Source organism: Columba livia, chromosome 1, assembly GCF_036013475.1.
Source record: "Columba livia isolate bColLiv1 breed racing homer chromosome 1, bColLiv1.pat.W.v2, whole genome shotgun sequence".
NCBI classification, from domain to species: Eukaryota; Metazoa; Chordata; class Aves; order Columbiformes; family Columbidae; genus Columba; species Columba livia.
The window spans coordinates 148,862,180-148,879,897 of record NC_088602.1 but is presented as its reverse complement, the minus strand read 5'-3'; the positions used below and the strand labels follow the sequence as shown (position 1 = coordinate 148,879,897).

General features: G+C 35.4%; 1 protein-coding gene across 2 annotated transcripts in view; it reads right to left on the bottom strand.

Annotated features, from left to right (window-relative positions):
- IGF1 (insulin like growth factor 1) overlaps positions 1-16,527 on the bottom strand; it is a 60,233-nt gene extending 43,706 nt beyond the window's left edge. The window contains exons 1-2 of one of the 2 annotated variants that reach the window (XR_271947.3): positions 16,209-16,527; positions 11,858-12,014 (exon numbers count right to left, since the gene is read on the bottom strand). Coding sequence is in view for 1 of the 2 variants with exons in the window: in XM_005500280.4 (XP_005500337.1) it covers positions 11,858-12,014; positions 16,209-16,271 (220 nt within the window). In the remaining variant the exon portion in view is untranslated. The remainder of the gene's footprint in view (positions 1-11,857; positions 12,015-16,208) is intronic. The other variant, XM_005500280.4, reaches the window with a different exon arrangement.
- Between the last annotated feature and the right edge of the window lie 1,191 nt (positions 16,528-17,718).

The following is a 17,718-nucleotide window of genomic DNA, read 5'->3' as shown; positions in this document are numbered from 1 at the left end:
TATCCATGGACTCCTGATTGTGGATTATGGAGTGAAGAAACTCCTGGCCAGGTCCAGCATGGGTTATTAACATCATTATTTTGCCCTTTTTTGGTATAATCTTTGTCCCTTCTTTATTATACTATATATCAGCTTTTCCTTAACAATGTTTCTGTTTTCTTTGCCATGTTAAATTGTAGGTATACATGTGCTTTTATATTATATCCTAAAAAAAACCCAACAAGGCCACTCCTACCTGTTTCATAAATCAAATGTAGTAATTTTGCATTCAAAATCTGTTGCAAGTTATTTGATTCTTGATGGAGGGTTCAAGCCTGATTTATTTAAAAAAAAAGTGTTATTTTTTTTCCCACAGATCTGAGCTTTATGTCTCTCATATCAGAGCATAAACTTGTATTTGAAAAAAGGAGCAAACAATAACACCACTTATGAATTCTGCTCATTTTGTTAGTCGTCATCTGAGCGATAACAGGAAATAGTTGTCTTTTATTGGATCAACTCCTACTGCTTTCAAAAACTAAAATAACATGACTGGCAAATATTATGATACTTGACCTAAAGCCATTGGAGCTGCAGTTGCAGAATTTAATTCCATTGTTTGCAAGAAAGGAAGACAAGGTCAAATTTTACAAAAATATCTTCCTATTATTTTTTTGAATGACCATATTATCTTGACCACTCCAGTTTCTGAAATAATTTTATCTTGGGAAAGCTATATTAAATCTACTGTATCTAATTCCTGAAATAGTGGTGGAACTCTAGAAATGTATGAAAATCATTCATGTGAGTACCTCATACAAGATCACTCTTTATGACTTTTAATTGCAGAAGTCAATACATAACAGTGAAGTGAGAGAACGTGGTGGAAACACTACCCTAATTTATACTCCATTTATACTGCAGACCAACTGGGAATGGTATGATGCACAAAATTAAAAATAGCCTGAAATAAGCTAAACTGTACACATATATTTTGTCAGCAAATATAAATAGCCCTTTCTGGTTTGTAGTGCTGTACTCTGCTGAAAACAACAACAACAACAACAAAACAAAACAAAACCCAAACCAAACATTTACTGAAAAAGTTTTGTCAAGATCGAAACAACCTAAAGTTCACGTCCACATATCTGGTTTGGAAATTTCAACTACTGCAATTACTCTTCCCTGCAAAGGAGTCACTTTAGAGAAGATCATGGAATATGGTTATCTTTGAAGTGGTTCTGTACTCGTTCTGTGTTGCCTTGGATGAGGGGAGGAACTGAAGAGAGGAAGGTAGAGGGATTTTGTGAAGTTAATTCAAATCATTGAATGGCTAACAACCTCATGCGGGGTTCTGTCTTATTTCAGTCATATTATTGATTTTATAGATTAACTCATTAGGTCAGCAGTAGCTATTTTTTAAGTCTTCAAATTGCCTGAGTATCCCAAAACTGTACTTGAACATCATTCCGTGTCTTTTCTCCATGATGACACTTTATGTCACAGCATTCTAATGGAGAAAATGCTTCTTTAATGATGTCTGATATTTAGATGTCTGCTCTAGGTTTTAAATATTATTATTGTCTCAAATTATTAAAAAAACTGCTGGGCCATGTATATTCATAAGAATAGAATCTGTGTGAACAGGAGTGTAAAAAACTGCTTCATTGTTTATGCATGGATAAGAGCACCTTGTCTCATTATGCAGGAATAAAACATGAAGGAGTGTTACTTATTATGGCATCTAAGAGTATATTCTATCTATTACATCAAAAAAGATAAGGTAGACAAGCTTTTCCCTTCTGCTTGTACTGTCATGGAGTGGAGTGCTTTCTCTGATGGGATTCACATTTAGTCAGACTAAGGCCTGGGAGCTCTTAAAGGCCAAAGGAACAACTCTAGCTGCTGTTACACTCATAAAGCACATTCTGGGTCTTTGATTAACTGTATTATACCATAGCAGATAAAAAAAGCTTGGATTTCCTTTGATCTGAGGTGTGGTCCATATGAGTGCATCCTCATCTCCACAGTGAAGTTCACTGTGTGGTTTTAAATAGATTCATTCCACCAAAATCAGGCTCCTAATAGAGTCCTTAATCAACTAACTTAACTAACTTAAGGGTACAATTGCCATAGCTTCCTTTCTTAACTTAGTGGAGAAGGAGAAATATATCCTACAGGATATTCAGAACTTAATGAGAGCTCTGAATGTTTCTAACTCCTCTCACTGACTGTAGAATGAGATTGGGTAGACTCCTAACTCAGATACCTTACTTATGTGCCCAAAAGTAGATGGAAGGCATCTGAACCAAAATCTTCTTGTGTATATTGGATCAAGCTCTGTTCAGTTTTTATCACTTAGAAGGTTCGATCTGTATGTGGTTAAATGAAATTGATGTTTGCCACAGATTGTCCACATAGAAAGAACTAAAGTTTGTTTGTTCGTTTGTTTTCTCTGAAAAGAGGTGAAAGGAACAGTACAGTTAACAACATAAAATACAAAATAGAGCTTTTCTTATACATCTGTCCTTCTCCATGTGAATCGTGGAGGTATATCAACATGACCTATTCTTCAGACACCTCTATCCTCCCTTGAAAAAAAGAAAGAAAAAAAACCCACAAACAAAAAACAACACCAGAAAACATCAGTAAGGAATACATTGATACTACTGAATTCCAAAATATAAGTAGGGTCGTAACGCAAATTATTTCAGTAGTACCTCTGTTTTCATTCAGTGCCCATTGATTCAGAGTAAAATGCCAGAAACAGTTAGAAAAAACAGAAGTGCTCTAAAAGCAAATATATGTGGTCTTTTTGAATTTAATCTTATCTACGTATTTCAGTAATAAACATGACTTTTATTCAGGACATGTATTTGCCAATAATACATCTGATTAAACTAGGAAAATTAGACATACTATCAGTAGCTTGCTCCCAAATTACACAAGAAGAAATTAGATACATTTTCAGTAGCTTGCTCTCAAATCTCTTCAGTCTATGAGTCACCAGATTCTTCCTGCCAAACTAAATATGTCTGTGAAAGGCTGGAAACTTTAATGGAAAGAAACATAAAACTTGAAATACGTAGGAAAAACTTAAGTTTTTTCATGGAAGACCTGTTGACTAGTAATTCAGGAATTCAGGGGATGTAGAAACAAATTACATCTTACTTGTCTACAGAAATTTCAAGGTATGAAACAAGTTGAATTTAAACCTGCTATGTTAGCCTAAAATAGATGTCCTTATTAGCTTTCACGTGATCTAAAATAATCAAAGAAGACTTACCTAAAGTTGTAAAAATTTTGTTATAATAATAGAAGCTCTTACCCAGTCATTTTGATGGGGCTGAGTGAAAAGAAACCTTCAGTTTAGCTAATGCAAGTCTGAAAAAAATCCCTCTGTTTTAAAACTGATAGTACTACACAGACATCAAAGCTAATGAGGAATGTACTAATCTTTTTCAGATCTACAACCATAATAACACTTTCTCTACCGTTTTCCCCACACCACTTATACTTTTTTTTACCTTTGCATTAGCCATATGTTTAAAAATATTATTTGGAATACTGACTTGTTGTGAAAAACAGAGCTGATATGTGTAATTTAAGCTTTTATCCATTGCCTTAGTAGGATATAGCTGTTAATTAACGTTCTTTTGAAGTCAAAACAATTTTCAGTAGTATTTACTTTCCTTAGAAGTTGCTGTTTATAGGAGCTGTGGGTGTTACTTAAGTGTTTACTTGTTTGGAAATAGAAAGAGTCAATAAGCATTGCCAGAATATTTATTTTCAGAAAGAAAACAGTTTTGTTCACTGAGCTGGATTGAGTCAGAATGGTCTGAGCCAAAGTCTTCTGTTTTCTGCATACTCAGCTTTGTGTAAATTTCTGCCCAACACATGAAGACACAAACAGCATAAACAAATTGTTCTATATTAAAAAAAAAAAAACTCATAGAATTTCAGGTCTGGGCTTGAGCCATAATTTCCTGATGGAAATGCTTGAACAGGGCACTCTTCTCCTACTTCCACACTTGCATGGGTACAGAAGGAAGCGGAAGGGTCCATTGTCTGGAGGCATATTCTTGCTCTAGAACAGTTATATTACATAGATGGGAAAACTGGGATGACAGCTGGATTTCAAAATACGGGAAAAATATAAACATGCTGTAGACTCAGGAAAAAAAAAAAAAAAAAGAAAAAAGAAAAAAGAGAGAGATGGCCCCTAAATTGTTTATTTGATAAAAGGAAATTATTCCAGTTTCACTAGCAAAGGATTTAACACCAGGCAAGCAAACAGCTTCCACTCTGTCTTTTAAGAGCAAGAACATTGAAAACATTAAATTTGACTATACGTGGGACTCAAACAGAAAATACAGCAAGTATCTCAGTCTTGTGTCTGATTTTGTAGGAATTAAAGTTTACTAAGGAGTTCAAAGCAGTTTTCTAAGGAATTCAAAACCAGTTTACCAGGAATTGGCATTGGAGAGGCAATAAGAAGTTCAACCGAAAAGTTGCTAGGTTAAAACTGACAAGAGAAGCTTACCTATGTAATTTGTCTAACACTTTTAAAAGCCTGAAAAGAAGACAGCATTTTATTTTTCTTGCCATGATACAGTAATAAAAGCATTTTATCCTATTATTCTGAAAGTTTTTTGTTAAACAGTGCCTAAGGTACACCCTGTTGGTTGAAAAAGGCTTTTAGTATTTATCCGGGTTCAAGTTTTCAAACTTTTACTTACAGTGACAGTGCAAAATTTTCTGTAAGTTGGAGTGACCCACTGGTCAGTGTACATTATGCTCCTCCCTAGGCTGTGTGTGTTGTAATGTGTGGATCTTAAAATTCCTGTTCTCAGGACCTCATTCGCTGATGCAAGCATGAAATATCCCTATGATTGCTTAATATTTAGACCCAGTACTTGGGCTATATCTTGCATAGTGATTTTGCATTAAATGCACCGCAAAGTATGAATTAATGGCTTTTTCTTCTTTTTGACATGGAAGTTCCTGTGGTTGTTACCAGAGATAAATTTAGCATAAATTCTTCAATAAGCATGCATTTGTGGTATTTCTTTTGTCTTGATTTCTAGACAGAGAAATGACTTAACTGTTGGTAACCTCTTTCATTCATTGTCAGATTTTTGAACAATTAAGCTTGTATCACAGGGAAATACTGACATCTGGGCATGGTTTAATAAACAAGTTCAGATCCATAATTTTTTAGCAAAGCTCAGAAATGAAAATGGCTTTAAGTCTCTACTTGATTTTCAGTGATGGGAGGGGGTTTGAAATAGGCATAAGAGCTGATGTGCTGAATAAGGTCTAGAGAAGTGGCTGTATGAACTTCCTGAATGAGCACTCTCTATAAATTGTCCCAGATGCTAAAGTAGTTAATGCAAAAGGTTTTAATTAAGAGACTGTGTGGTTCTGCCAAACTGAATAATTTACTTTGCAACTCTTGCTGCTGTTGATCAAATATTGCAAATGCATTATTAATACCAGAAAAAACGAAGAGGTCCATATGCAAAGGTTTTGGCCAATTGCATAAAGCATATGCCAGAATTTAAGTTACTGAAGGGTTTTTCTTGGTATTTAAGATTCAGTGGAAAAGTAAGAGGGGCAGCTATGCCAGGAATTAATGCTGATCTTGCCAAGTTCTTTGAGTGACTTTATCCAACATGAGACTAAACAATGCATTAAGTATACATATAGCAGTTAGGGAATCAAATGTCAAATAACAGCTTTCTGCTATCTGAGACCAGATTTGAAACTTGGTCTAGTGCATAGATAAAGGCAAACATAATAAAAAGCATCAGCATCTCTGACATCTAACAGCTAATAAGGACACATATAAATTGAACTTCTGGAGAAACTGTACTTATTTGGTTTTGGTAGTAGAGACTTTTTGCAGAGATGTTTCTTGCTGAAATTTTGATCAATGGTTTCACCTCATTAAATTTATAATTGCTACTAGAGTCCCTCCTAATGAAAAGGTTGAAAAATTATTAAATGTTTGGCAACAAGAGAACTAGCTGTTGAGGAGAAATGTTTGCCGAGTATAAATTTAGTGTGGTTTAGAGGCTAAATCCTCCTAGACTCACTGTGTGATCCATGAACAAGGAAGGCAGAACCTCTCTCTCTCTGTTATCAAAGAGGTAACTAAAGATTAACCTCACTAAACTAAGGTCAGCCTTTATGAACACTGCCTAGCCTTTCTTAATGTGGCAAAAAAGGACAGAATTCTTTCAAAGACTAGCTTATTTTCAGAGAACTTCTTCAATGATTACTACCAGGGGAAACAGAGCAGATCCCGAATTTATATATCAGTTATTTGACTATACAGTGATACCATTCCAGAAATCAGAGCTGGTGTGGGGTTTGTTTGTTTGCTTGTTTTCTGTGTTTTGTTTTGTTTTTCTTCTTCTTACAGAGGTATATCAATAATTGTGCCTATAGTCCTGGTTCCCTGAGCACTGACCCTGCAGACCTGGCTAAAGCACATCTTAGCTCCTTTCTAGGCTAGCTTTCCTGCAAGAAGTGAAGAACCTGAGGATAAAGATTGAGTACAGTTACATCTTCCATGTATAAAGGACTTGAATGTGAATGTGACATGTAGCCAAACCAAGGAACTTACACTCTCAGATCTTTCTGTGTGAACCTAGCCAAGATGACCAGCATTTCTTTGCAAAGATTTTTAAGACTGTCACTGAAACCACAGGATGTGTGTGTGTCCACCACAGGTTTTCAGCATGCCTCTCCTGGGCTTGTAACATTAGCATTCCTTTCAATCAGGGACACAGAGAGGAGCTAATGACTCATAGCTCCTACAGGTATGGAGTACTTAAAGAACTGAGTGCCATGCCATCTCTTGTAATTATGTTGATAGGTTTGACAGGCCTAGAAACTTTAATAACGTCTTAAAAGCAGACTTCCTGAAGTAAACAAGAAGCTGTTAACTAAAGGGAAATGGAAGAAGCAAAATGTAATTGCCTATTGCTATGCCCTCTATTTTCTGCTCTGTAAGGCAGCAATTCCTCTATCTATACCTTAGTTCTACAAAACAATGAGATCTGATGACAGGTCTAATTACCCGAAATTATGTTCACTGTCTTATCCTGATTTTCTGATTATTAAAACCCAGTAGTCTTATGTTACGCACAACTGGGGATATGCCCAAAGACAACACACAATTCTGATTGTCTTAGTGAAAAAAAAAAAAAAAAAAAGAGTAAAAAACCTGTAATGATTGTTCACAAAGCAGTTGACACAGGGCCCATTAGGCTGGATACCAGAAAAAAGCCTGTCTTTTACGGGATTGACTCTTTTATGTATGGAAGCATGTGCCAGATCATTCTTCATACTCTAAAGAATATCAGAGAAACACCATTGTATCAGGCATCTAATTCAGCTCCTTCTTTTCTGAAGCAAATGCTGTTTCAGAAGATTCACCACAAGCCCAAAGTAGTTTTATTTAACAACAAAAAAGTGTTTTTTTTGTTTGTTTGTTGTTTGGTTTGTTTTGTTTGGCTGGGTTTTTGTTGTTGTTGTTGGCTTTGTTTGTTTGTTTTGTTTTTTACTTCATGAAACTAATTGCCATGGTTTCGAATAAGTATTGTCATCTAACTTGGACATTAGAAATTAGGGTGACCAAAAGTGTCTAAGGAAATAAGAAAGCTATTTATCTATTGGCACTCGTGTACTGTTAGCCGAACTGGTATCCATTTATTGGAAGAGGAAAAGGTATCTTTTCAAAGGAGAAGAAGCTAGATGAAAAAGAATATAGCACTTGCTCCTTATAGCAAACTACATTTGCTTTCCTTCCTCATGGTATTTGTAGTCCTGAAGAAACAACATGAGCAAGAATGAGCGATTGTCCTTCAAATTCAGTTTATATGAAGAAAGAAAATAATGTATTTTTTGATTAATCTACAAAGTAAATTCCTGTGATAAGACTAGACTATTTCAAGCAAAATTTTCCCTCTCCTGGGATATCACTTCTGTAAGCTTCCTGTTATTTGTCCTTTCAGTTTTTCCAACATTCTTTGCCCTCAATATAGTTTTGTAATAATAGTGGCATGGTAGAACTTTCAAGGCATTAAATTTCTAATGAACATAGCAGCAATCCCACTTTTCTTCATGACTATTGAATGCAGAGTTTTTGAGACTAGAGAAATATTGATTGAGAAGAGTTGTGTCTAAGTGCAACCACCTGTGGCCAGGATGTGTTTCTTGACTTCTCCTCATGTAAACTAGCACACAGGAACTTCAGTGACAGGAGTTCTACTAGAAAGGTCTTGCTAGATAAAATGTGGTAACAAACTGCTCTTCATTTGTGAATCATGGGAGAGAAAAAGATGTCCAAGAAATAGCCAGTGCTGACTGGGGTTAAATGTGACCAAGGGAAAAAGCAGATGCTCTGTTTTGGGATTTGTGCAGTGTCTTCCCCTAAAAAAATCTTTAAAAAATGTTCCTTGCCAGTCTACCTTATGAAAAAAGGGAGTGGTAGAAATGACATTTGACTTCCTTTTGAAGAACAATACTTTGTGTGTGGTAAGCAGCTGGGGCATGTCTTCAGGAGCTGTAAAGGATTTCTTTTTATAGCTAGGAAGTTGGGCAGAGTAGTCTATATAAAGGCAAATTTTTTCTTCCAGTCCTAGCCATAGATATAGCCTTGTACTTGTAGAGTACAGAGTTTCAACAGAAAGTAACTCAATCATTTCTATCTTTATTTCCACCCACAACTCCCAAGGAATAGTCAGAAGCTTTGACCTTGAATCTGAACCAGGAGTTCCACCTCAGCCAAAAGGTATTCTTTATATTTGGAGTCTCTAGTGAAATACAGAATGATGGAAGAAAAACCTTCCCTCACAGCTATTTCCTGTGCAAGTTAAAGGCAAACATTACTGTTGGTTATACTTCATATAAAGGAACAAGAGTATGAGAATAGAAGGCTTAGAATACAGTTTAAATTTATATTAGCTTCACAATAAAATAAAAAAAAAGTATTTTTTTTTCACTTCTGCAAATGATGTAGCATTCTTAAAACGTCCAATGAAATGGAGCAACATTATAAACTTCCAATGATGTGCTGCATTCTGTGGTACGTTTGCTATAAGGATCTCCAGCTGTTTTACCAGTGTTACTGAACTTGTTTTTCTATAGTTCTATATTTTAGATTAAACACTAACAAATAATAGGGAGAAGGTTAAAAGAGATTAAGTTGCTGCCTCATGAATCAGAAATAGCCAGGTGGAGGACACACATTGCTTAGCATCAAAGGGCCACATATCAACTTCATAAAATTCCTGTTTAATGTTGCAGTTGCAGTCTATTGACTACAAAAGTGCAAGCCTTCCCTAAACCAGGGTGGTCATTCATTAGTAAAACATTCCATGGTCTTCCATAGAAAACACGGTAGACCTTTATGCTGTCAAAAGTTACATTAACTTCAAGTGAAAACTCAGAACGTAAGAAAACAACAAAGAAAAACTAGAGAGAATGTCTTTACTGACAGCAGGTAAAACCCAAAATTGCAAGGGCAAGGATCTCCTTTAAAATGTCAGACCCACCCAGGTATTTTAAAGTAAGGATCATCTAGCTTAGGGAATGTAGCAATTTGAAACAGATTGTGCAACCTAAGAATAACTGATATTGAAAACAAAGAGAATTATTGCTGATAATTAGCATTTCACATGTCCTCTTACCTTAAAGGACACAAAGAATACATGTTAGAGTAAGTCTGATTGCTTGGCAGTAGCATCCACCCTTGTGGTAAGCAGGTGTGATAATGGTCTGAACAAGCACAAACATTTTTCCAGGAGAGGAATGACTGGGAAAATGCCTAAGATACATGAACTGTAAAAAAAAAAAGTGCTATGCTGTTTTAAGGACACAATATATTGTCTCACTGTTTTCTGGTGCAGAAACAAGAGGGTGAGACGCAAGTCTTCTTTTACATTCCTTCCAGCCGCCAACAGAAAGTATTTGTAGGACGTGCAAATAGCCCCTTAAGTGTAACTCAGATACTGATGAATGTAATGGATTTTGGTGTTCAAATGAACACATAAATTGTTGGTAGAAAAATGTTAATTCCTTTATGAGATATTCCAGTGTTTTTCATATTGTGTTTAGCACCAGGATACTAAGTTAAACAGCCCCCTCAAGTAGATGCTCATTAACAATACCTAAATTGTTAAATGTAGAAAAGAAGGATCACTCTAGTGAAATACTTTACATATACGAAACTAAGGCTCCCAGTTTCAAACCTAAACTGTAATAGAAAGTGCCAAGAAGACAATGAAAATATTTGTAGCTTTTATGTTGAGGAAATCAGGTTTTTCTGTAAATTTAAGGTGCAAGAATCTGGATTTCCCTGATTCTACTTTTATAGCAAACAAGGAGAAAAATATTGAAAGCAATAACTTCATGGACAGAAATGAATAGGCATGGGGTAGGTAAGATCAGAAAAACAAAAATGATAGCTTAGAAGGCAAGAATTCTTAGGATAAAATGAGAATTGTAAAAATAATTTAAAAAAAGCTAGACCTCATAAATAATATAAAAATAAGTAGGAAAAAAACCCCTTCCATTAATTTCATGTCTTTATAGCCTAATAACCCCATATTTCCTTTTCTTAGCTATATTCATGTTTGGAAAGGTAACTGAGATCCTAAAGGAAAGGTAACTTCAGACAAGCGCATATTATCATTACAAGTAAATACTAGCTTTGGAGGTTCTAAAAGGACAAAGTATTGCATGTTTTGAATAAATAATTAATTAATTTTGAATGAATACATTTCTAGCAAAATTTTCTTTGGAAATGGCCTCAAGTTGTGCCAGGGAAGGTTCAGATTGGATACTAGGAAAAATTTCTTCACAGAAAGGGCTGTCAAGCACTGGAACAGGCTGCCCTGGGAAGTGGTTGAGTCACCATCCCTGGAGGTGTTTAAAAGAAATGCAGATGAGGTTTCAGTGACATAGTTTTTAGTGCCAGAGTTAGGTTATGGCTGGGGACTCGACGATCTTGAGGGTCTCTTCCAATGAAAATGACTCTGATTCTATGGTTAACTTTATGTTCTTTGGGTAGAAAATAGCTGAAAATTAGTAATAGATTTCTATTATTTACAAGTTGTGTATGTCCTGATCTTGACAGCGTTTGTAAGAAGGTACTAAGATAAAAGAATTACTCATCTAACTACTCCAGCTTTGCACAATCTAAACCACAGCAAAGTAAAAATATTGTGATGTTCAGTTCTAAAGTGTAGGAACAAATATATTCACACTATTGCAGACTTAATTTTGTGTGTTGTCTGTACTGGTGTTAATCTTTATTATCTCACCATGCATGAATTTATCTTCACCTCAGTTTAACTGATGAAGCATGTGGATACTTGGATGTGGTAACTTTCTGCCTTCCAGCTTTTCTTTTTTTCAAACCAGATGTTGAAGCTTAGTGTGTTTTTAATATGACACAATGTGTACTTAAACTGTTTACAAGTAGTCTGACATAACAGGTACATGCAGTTCTGTCTCGAGAATATCTTAGGTTTAACATGTCATTTCATTCATTTAATTTCAGTGGCAGGTCAGCAGAAAGCAGTAATATAGCAGGTGGAATAGCAGCAGCTGAAAAGAGGTTAAAAACAGTAACACGTCTGAAAAGGAAAATTTCTCAGAAACTCAGAGAGGCTGAATGCAGGCGCAGCTCTACTCTTTACTGAGAATTAAGGTCACTGAAGACTTGGGCATCTCCAAGACAAAGGCTACTAGTCATGCTCAGCAGCCTGTTTTGGTCATTTCTAAGCTTGCTTAGACCAGTTGTAAACTCCAATGGATTACGTGGAAAAGTTTAGCAGTTGAATGAAATAAAGAGTTGACTTACTGAAGTAAAAGCCTCTGTCTCCACACACGAACTGAAGAGCATCAACCAGCTCAGCACCACAGAGTGTTTCTGGGCCAGCAGCAGCAGAACTGGTTAAGGTAAGCAAACACAGGCCAAGGTAGAAGAAATGAATGTAGGACACAGTGTGCATCTTCACCTGCCAAAGAAGTAAAAGCAGTATTAGAATTTCCCAACAGAGTCCCAAAGAAAATGACTCTTGCACCCTTGTGAGATGAGAGTGCATAAGTACTATAATTTGTTAGGCAATAAACACAGTATCAGGAAATGCCCCACCATAATATTGCAACTGCCTACATATTCTAGTCCAAATGTTTTGTAAATTGATTACTTCCTTTGGTGAATATTCTTGGTTCACATGCATATGTAGTTAGAGAAACTTGTAGAAACCATGATTTACAGTTGCTCCTGCAAAGGGAGGATGTGGAAGAGGGCAACAGACAGGCAAAGGGAAACCCGGAATAATTACAGTAAGGAAGACTAGACAACCTCGAGTTGTTTTGTCTGAGACCAGATAGGCTAAGAGGGAATATCATGGTTGCCTGCCAATGTACTGTGGGAGACAGAGGTGGCATATGACAGAGATGAGCTATTTAAACTAAGGAACAGCACTGGCACTAGAATAAATGGCTGTAAACTGGATGGAAGGAAATTTGGCTCAGTAGGAAAAGGGTTCATAGTTAGTACTCCATGGTTCTCTAACCACCTTAAAAAGGGAAATACCAGAACAAAACAGAAGAAGTTTCAAGGCAGAGCTTGCCAACAGAAGAGTCGATGTGGGACATTCCATCTTAGGGGACCACATTCAGTGACTCTTACAGTCCTCTGTTACTATCAAGTTAACATGTGGAAGCATTCAAGAAATTAAGAGGAGCACTAGTGGGAGTGTTAAGGGTTTGTATTTTTGCTTGATGGAAGCAGCTATACTTTCACTGACCTGCATTATATCCTCTTAGTCAGGTTTGGGTACGAGGTATGCACAGATGTGATAATTCTTTTCTCATTTACATTGGTTACAAACTACCTTTTTCCTGGACTTATGATTGAAGAAAAGCCAGTCCTCAATGGGTGTAAAATTGCACCATTACATTTATCCACTTCCTTTTATACCAATTTATATCAACCAAACATCTTACACAATGACTCAAAGATGATAGCATTATTTTATTTTTTTTAAGTACTAGGAAAATCTATTTGTATTTAGTAGCAGGACAGTGAAGAATGTTCTTAATGCATATTCTGAACTGAATTAGATCACTTGCCAAATATTTGAGTTTTGAAAGGTGTAAATCTGCATTTAATTTCATTCTCTTTCAAGGTTAATGTCAGTATTGCAGTCAAGGAAGAAGTTACAAATCTTTCTTTCACATACAGTTAACCTTGGCTTAAAGCTGCTTTGTATTAACAGACTAGTGCAAAGTAGTTGGAGTGAAATGATTAATCTTCCCTAAAGTTTCTTTCAGGGTTTCAGGGACCATTTAATCTTATTTTTTCATGAAACTTTTGAAAAACTGATGAAATTATCCATTGTCTCCTCATATGGGATCTGATCCAGTGGGATATTGAGGCTTCTCTAGTCAATAATTTTTAGAATTCTTATTTTCTTGGCAAGGGATCTTAGCACTTTGCTGGAGGAGTCCCCTATTTCAACTTAAGTCAAAGCTGAATAATAGACACATCCATAAATAAGTCAGAATTTATCCCCCCCCCTTTTTTTCCTGATATTTCCACTGTGAAAATAATGAACAAATCTAAATCCCATGTTATATCATAAAAAGAAAGAATAATTATTTTCCCATTCACAAGACTCTTTAGCCAACTTTGCCATGAAAAAAACAAGCAGCTTTAATGCATGCACATGACTTCAATGGCAGATGGAGGAAGACCAGATTATAAATGAATGATGATAACTCGAGCCATTATTTCCTGTAATGTTTCTGTATCTTAACAACATACATTTCCTTTTTTCCTTTGCCATAATTTTGCATTTCTAAGATAAATGTGATGCACCTGCAGTTTAAGATGGTTCCCAGTTCTGAGGAGGTAAAGCAAAAAGCTGTTTAGCACACCACCTCAGAAGGCTGAAAGATATTACACATACAAGAATGTTATGTATTTAACAGTTTGTTCCTGTGTAACATTTGGGCCAGAAATAAACATAAATCTTATCCATTTAACAATTTTGTATTTTTCAAGACTTTTCAGCTGTGTTGCATTGTCAGATAAATATCAGCACTGAACTACAACCAAACAGATTATCTACTGTTTTTCCTTTAGTGGAAGCCAAAAAGGCTGCACAGTATAAACCACAGAGAATTTCTAACTTTATCTCCAAATTTAAAAACAGTCAAGAACTTTCAAACAAGTCAAAACTTTGGGAAAAGAAAACAGACTCACATGTTTCTAGGGCTCAATCAATTACTTGTTAAATTAGGCACTGTTTCATCAAAACTAACTCCAAAACATAGTTTATAACTTTAACTTTACTTCATCATTTTAATGAAACATAACGTTAGTTGATTCGATATGTTTGTGAGGGGAATATTCTTAAGAAAATACAAAGCTGTAATCCAATATTGCTTCAGGTTCTTTAGAAACAGGCAGAGTGCTTGCAATGTCCCCAATTTGAGTAGAAAGTTGAGAGTTTAAAAGAAAATGCATTGGCATGTGGGTGGAGTTTATTGAAGCATCGTATTACAGTTGGAAATTGAATACAGGTTCAGGATGAGCCTGGTTAAGCACTTCTTCTAGTTGCATAGAATGACTGACCATATTTTCACAGCTGGAATTTCCTCTTTTTTCAGTAAAATAACCAGCTTTTGCTGCATTCCTCTTTTAATAGTCCAGAAGAATGGCACCACAGAGGAATGTCATATATGAACAGCCTACATCTCTTTTACTTCTTAATACTTCTATGTATGTCCTCTTCATCTAACAAACTATCAGTTGGCACAAGTTGTACATAAGAATTCTTCATGTAACTAATTACATAGAGGTTGGACTTGATTACCAAGCCACAGAGAAGTATGTAATTAGTATGTAATAACAGTACTAATTAGTAATTACTGCATAAATAAAGCATATGTACTCTAGAATGGATCAAGGTTTAAATACGGTATTATAACTTTGATTAAAGAATCTGGGCTACATAGTAACCTAAATCAATATGTTCCATTGATTCCAAGGAAGCCTGGCAGGATGCACCAGCTGAGGAGCCAGCACATTACTTTTATGTCTCTTAATACTTAAAAAAAAATCCTCTTCCAGTATATTGGAAAGAATGGCCTTTTATACATTAAGAGAATCGTTTCATCCATTGCAATTACACACTTGCTCTTTTGAATCACATTAGGGAATGAGATAATCGTGTTTCAAGTGTAACACACTCTAAAAAATTAATTAGGCCCCAAACAATTAAAACAGGAGCATTCTGTCAATTGCATAAGTGTCCTTGCAAAATATTTTAAAAAAACAAAGTTATCGAAGGATATAAATTTGCTGATAATGGAAAGTTGAACTAGAGCCAGTTGACAGAAACAGAGGTCAATGCACCTACTGAAGCCAAATTTACTTAAAGACAGTTTATACTAACGTGTAGAAATCATAGGGTCGTAACATGAAACTTCACATGCAAACTTTCCTGAAACAGCCCTCCCTACAAGGGAAAACTTGGAGATGAACATGTAGGGGAATTTCCATTTTCCTTATGTACAGTTGCTTAAGCTACAAAAATATGCAAGGTCAGCAAGAGTCGCAGCTGGTTTCTAACATAGAAAACAAACTGAACTTCACATTTACTTTTAATTTATGAAAGCAAAAAAACAAGTTAATGCTACAATGCTGCCAGAAAATTGCTGCAGTGACAACATCCCTTAAAAGTTTCCCTGTGAAAGCATGAACATTTTATCTCCAACTGTGTATAACAAAACTGCAGAAACTTAACATGTAAATAATACCTTTTTCCTATAAAACCCTGCACCTGCAGAAAATAGCTAAAAGTTCTTCTTTTCAGAAGCATTAATTAACAATCTAGACAATGACGTAACTGGACCCTTTAATAATGACATAACTGAAATATTGCAAAGTTCTCTGAATAGAAGTGAGATTTAAGACATGTATCTGCAATAGTTTACCCTTACAGTTATCTATGTAATTGCAACTATTACATACAGCCATTTTCCAGATCACATAAAATTGCATGTTCAGCAATTTATAAATAATTCTTAGTTCTAAAATAATGTTATTGAAAAGTGCACAATACTCTTCAAACCAAGCAGAAAATACACAGTAAAATAAAACTAAAAAATTATTTGAAATAGTAATAAAGATTTACCTTCAAGAAATCACAAAAGCAGCACTTAACTAATTGTGTTGAAAGACTGTTGATTTTTTCCATTGCTTCTTAAAAGTGCAAAGTCTGGAAATGAATTTGTTAGCAGTAATGATGAGAAAAAAGAAATCCAGAGAGATGTGAGATGTTGAGAGCAATGTCACATTTCAATATTGAGGACTTTATTCCATTGCGCAGGCTCTATCTGCTCTGATTTTAGCAGTGACAGTGAGATTTAGCAAACAGAAGAGGGATTTAGAGAAAATCCTCACATTTATCTACATTACACAGACACTGTAGACAGGAAACAGCTGGGGGAGCATTTGCCTTCTCTCTCTCTCCCTCTTCTGGCAAAGTTACCGAGTAAGGACTTTTTTGGGCATGGTGACAAATAACATCATACCTTTGCATTTTAAAACTAGAGCACAGAAGCATATTTTTTTCCCTCTAAAAGAATGTGAATTAGTGACTGAGGGGTTAGCAGACAAAAAAAGCTTGTGCTGCAATGAAGAATAAGAAAATGTATTCTGGTTAACTTTCAGATAGCTATGTGTGCATTTGTCTTTATGTGTGTGTGTCTGTGTTTCAAATATACAAAAACTTATATAAGTAAGAGCATTGTTTGTATATATGCATACCTTTGTATATATGTACACATCTTGTTTACACATAGGGACAGAATTATTCTATTCATATAGTAGAGAAAGACAGGCAGTCCATTATCTACTTAATGCATCTTTACGTTACTAAACTTGGCATGCCTATAGGCTGAGTAACAATTAAAACCTCCAACTCTTTGTTATTAACCCTAAAATAGCAGTTTGTAATTTACTAAAAATAACAGAATTGTTGAGCACCGCTTGTAAATAGGGCAAAATAGATTTGTGATCTTTTAGGAACCACACAGGAGAAGTTATATAATTTCTTAGAATTTACAGTCCTGTGAACATGGTAACACAAGTAGCCCACCTTGGGGGGCTTCCATGACTTTTACCTTAAATGTGCTGTCGTAATTATTAAGTGATTTTTTTCCCCGTTTTAGTAGTAATCTTTATAATTACTCTTGATAACAATTTAAATGACACTGGGAAGGAGATAATTCAACTTTGTTGGTTCTGCAATACCTAACTTTTGCCTTTTTATTTTTCCTCAATTATGAGTATATTATAAATAACACCAGCTGGCCAGCAACATGCTCTCACGGGTTATGATGTCATTCAAATCCCTCAACTGTGCTAGTGGCTTGCAATGTGCTCCAAGCCAGCTGTTTTTCTATTTATAATGTATGCTTGCATTTCAATACTTAGCTATTGAGAATAAAGTTGTGATGCTGTTTTATAGATACAGTTTGTACTTGTTACCCTTTGGTTTTGGAAGATGGCATTTAAAACTAAAGAACTAAACAAGACTGGGGCTCCAGAGACTGAATACATGTCACAAACAATGCATGATTTCCATAAAAGCTGTTTCAGAACATGGCATTTTGTCCCTGTCCCCTTACACTCAAGTGAGA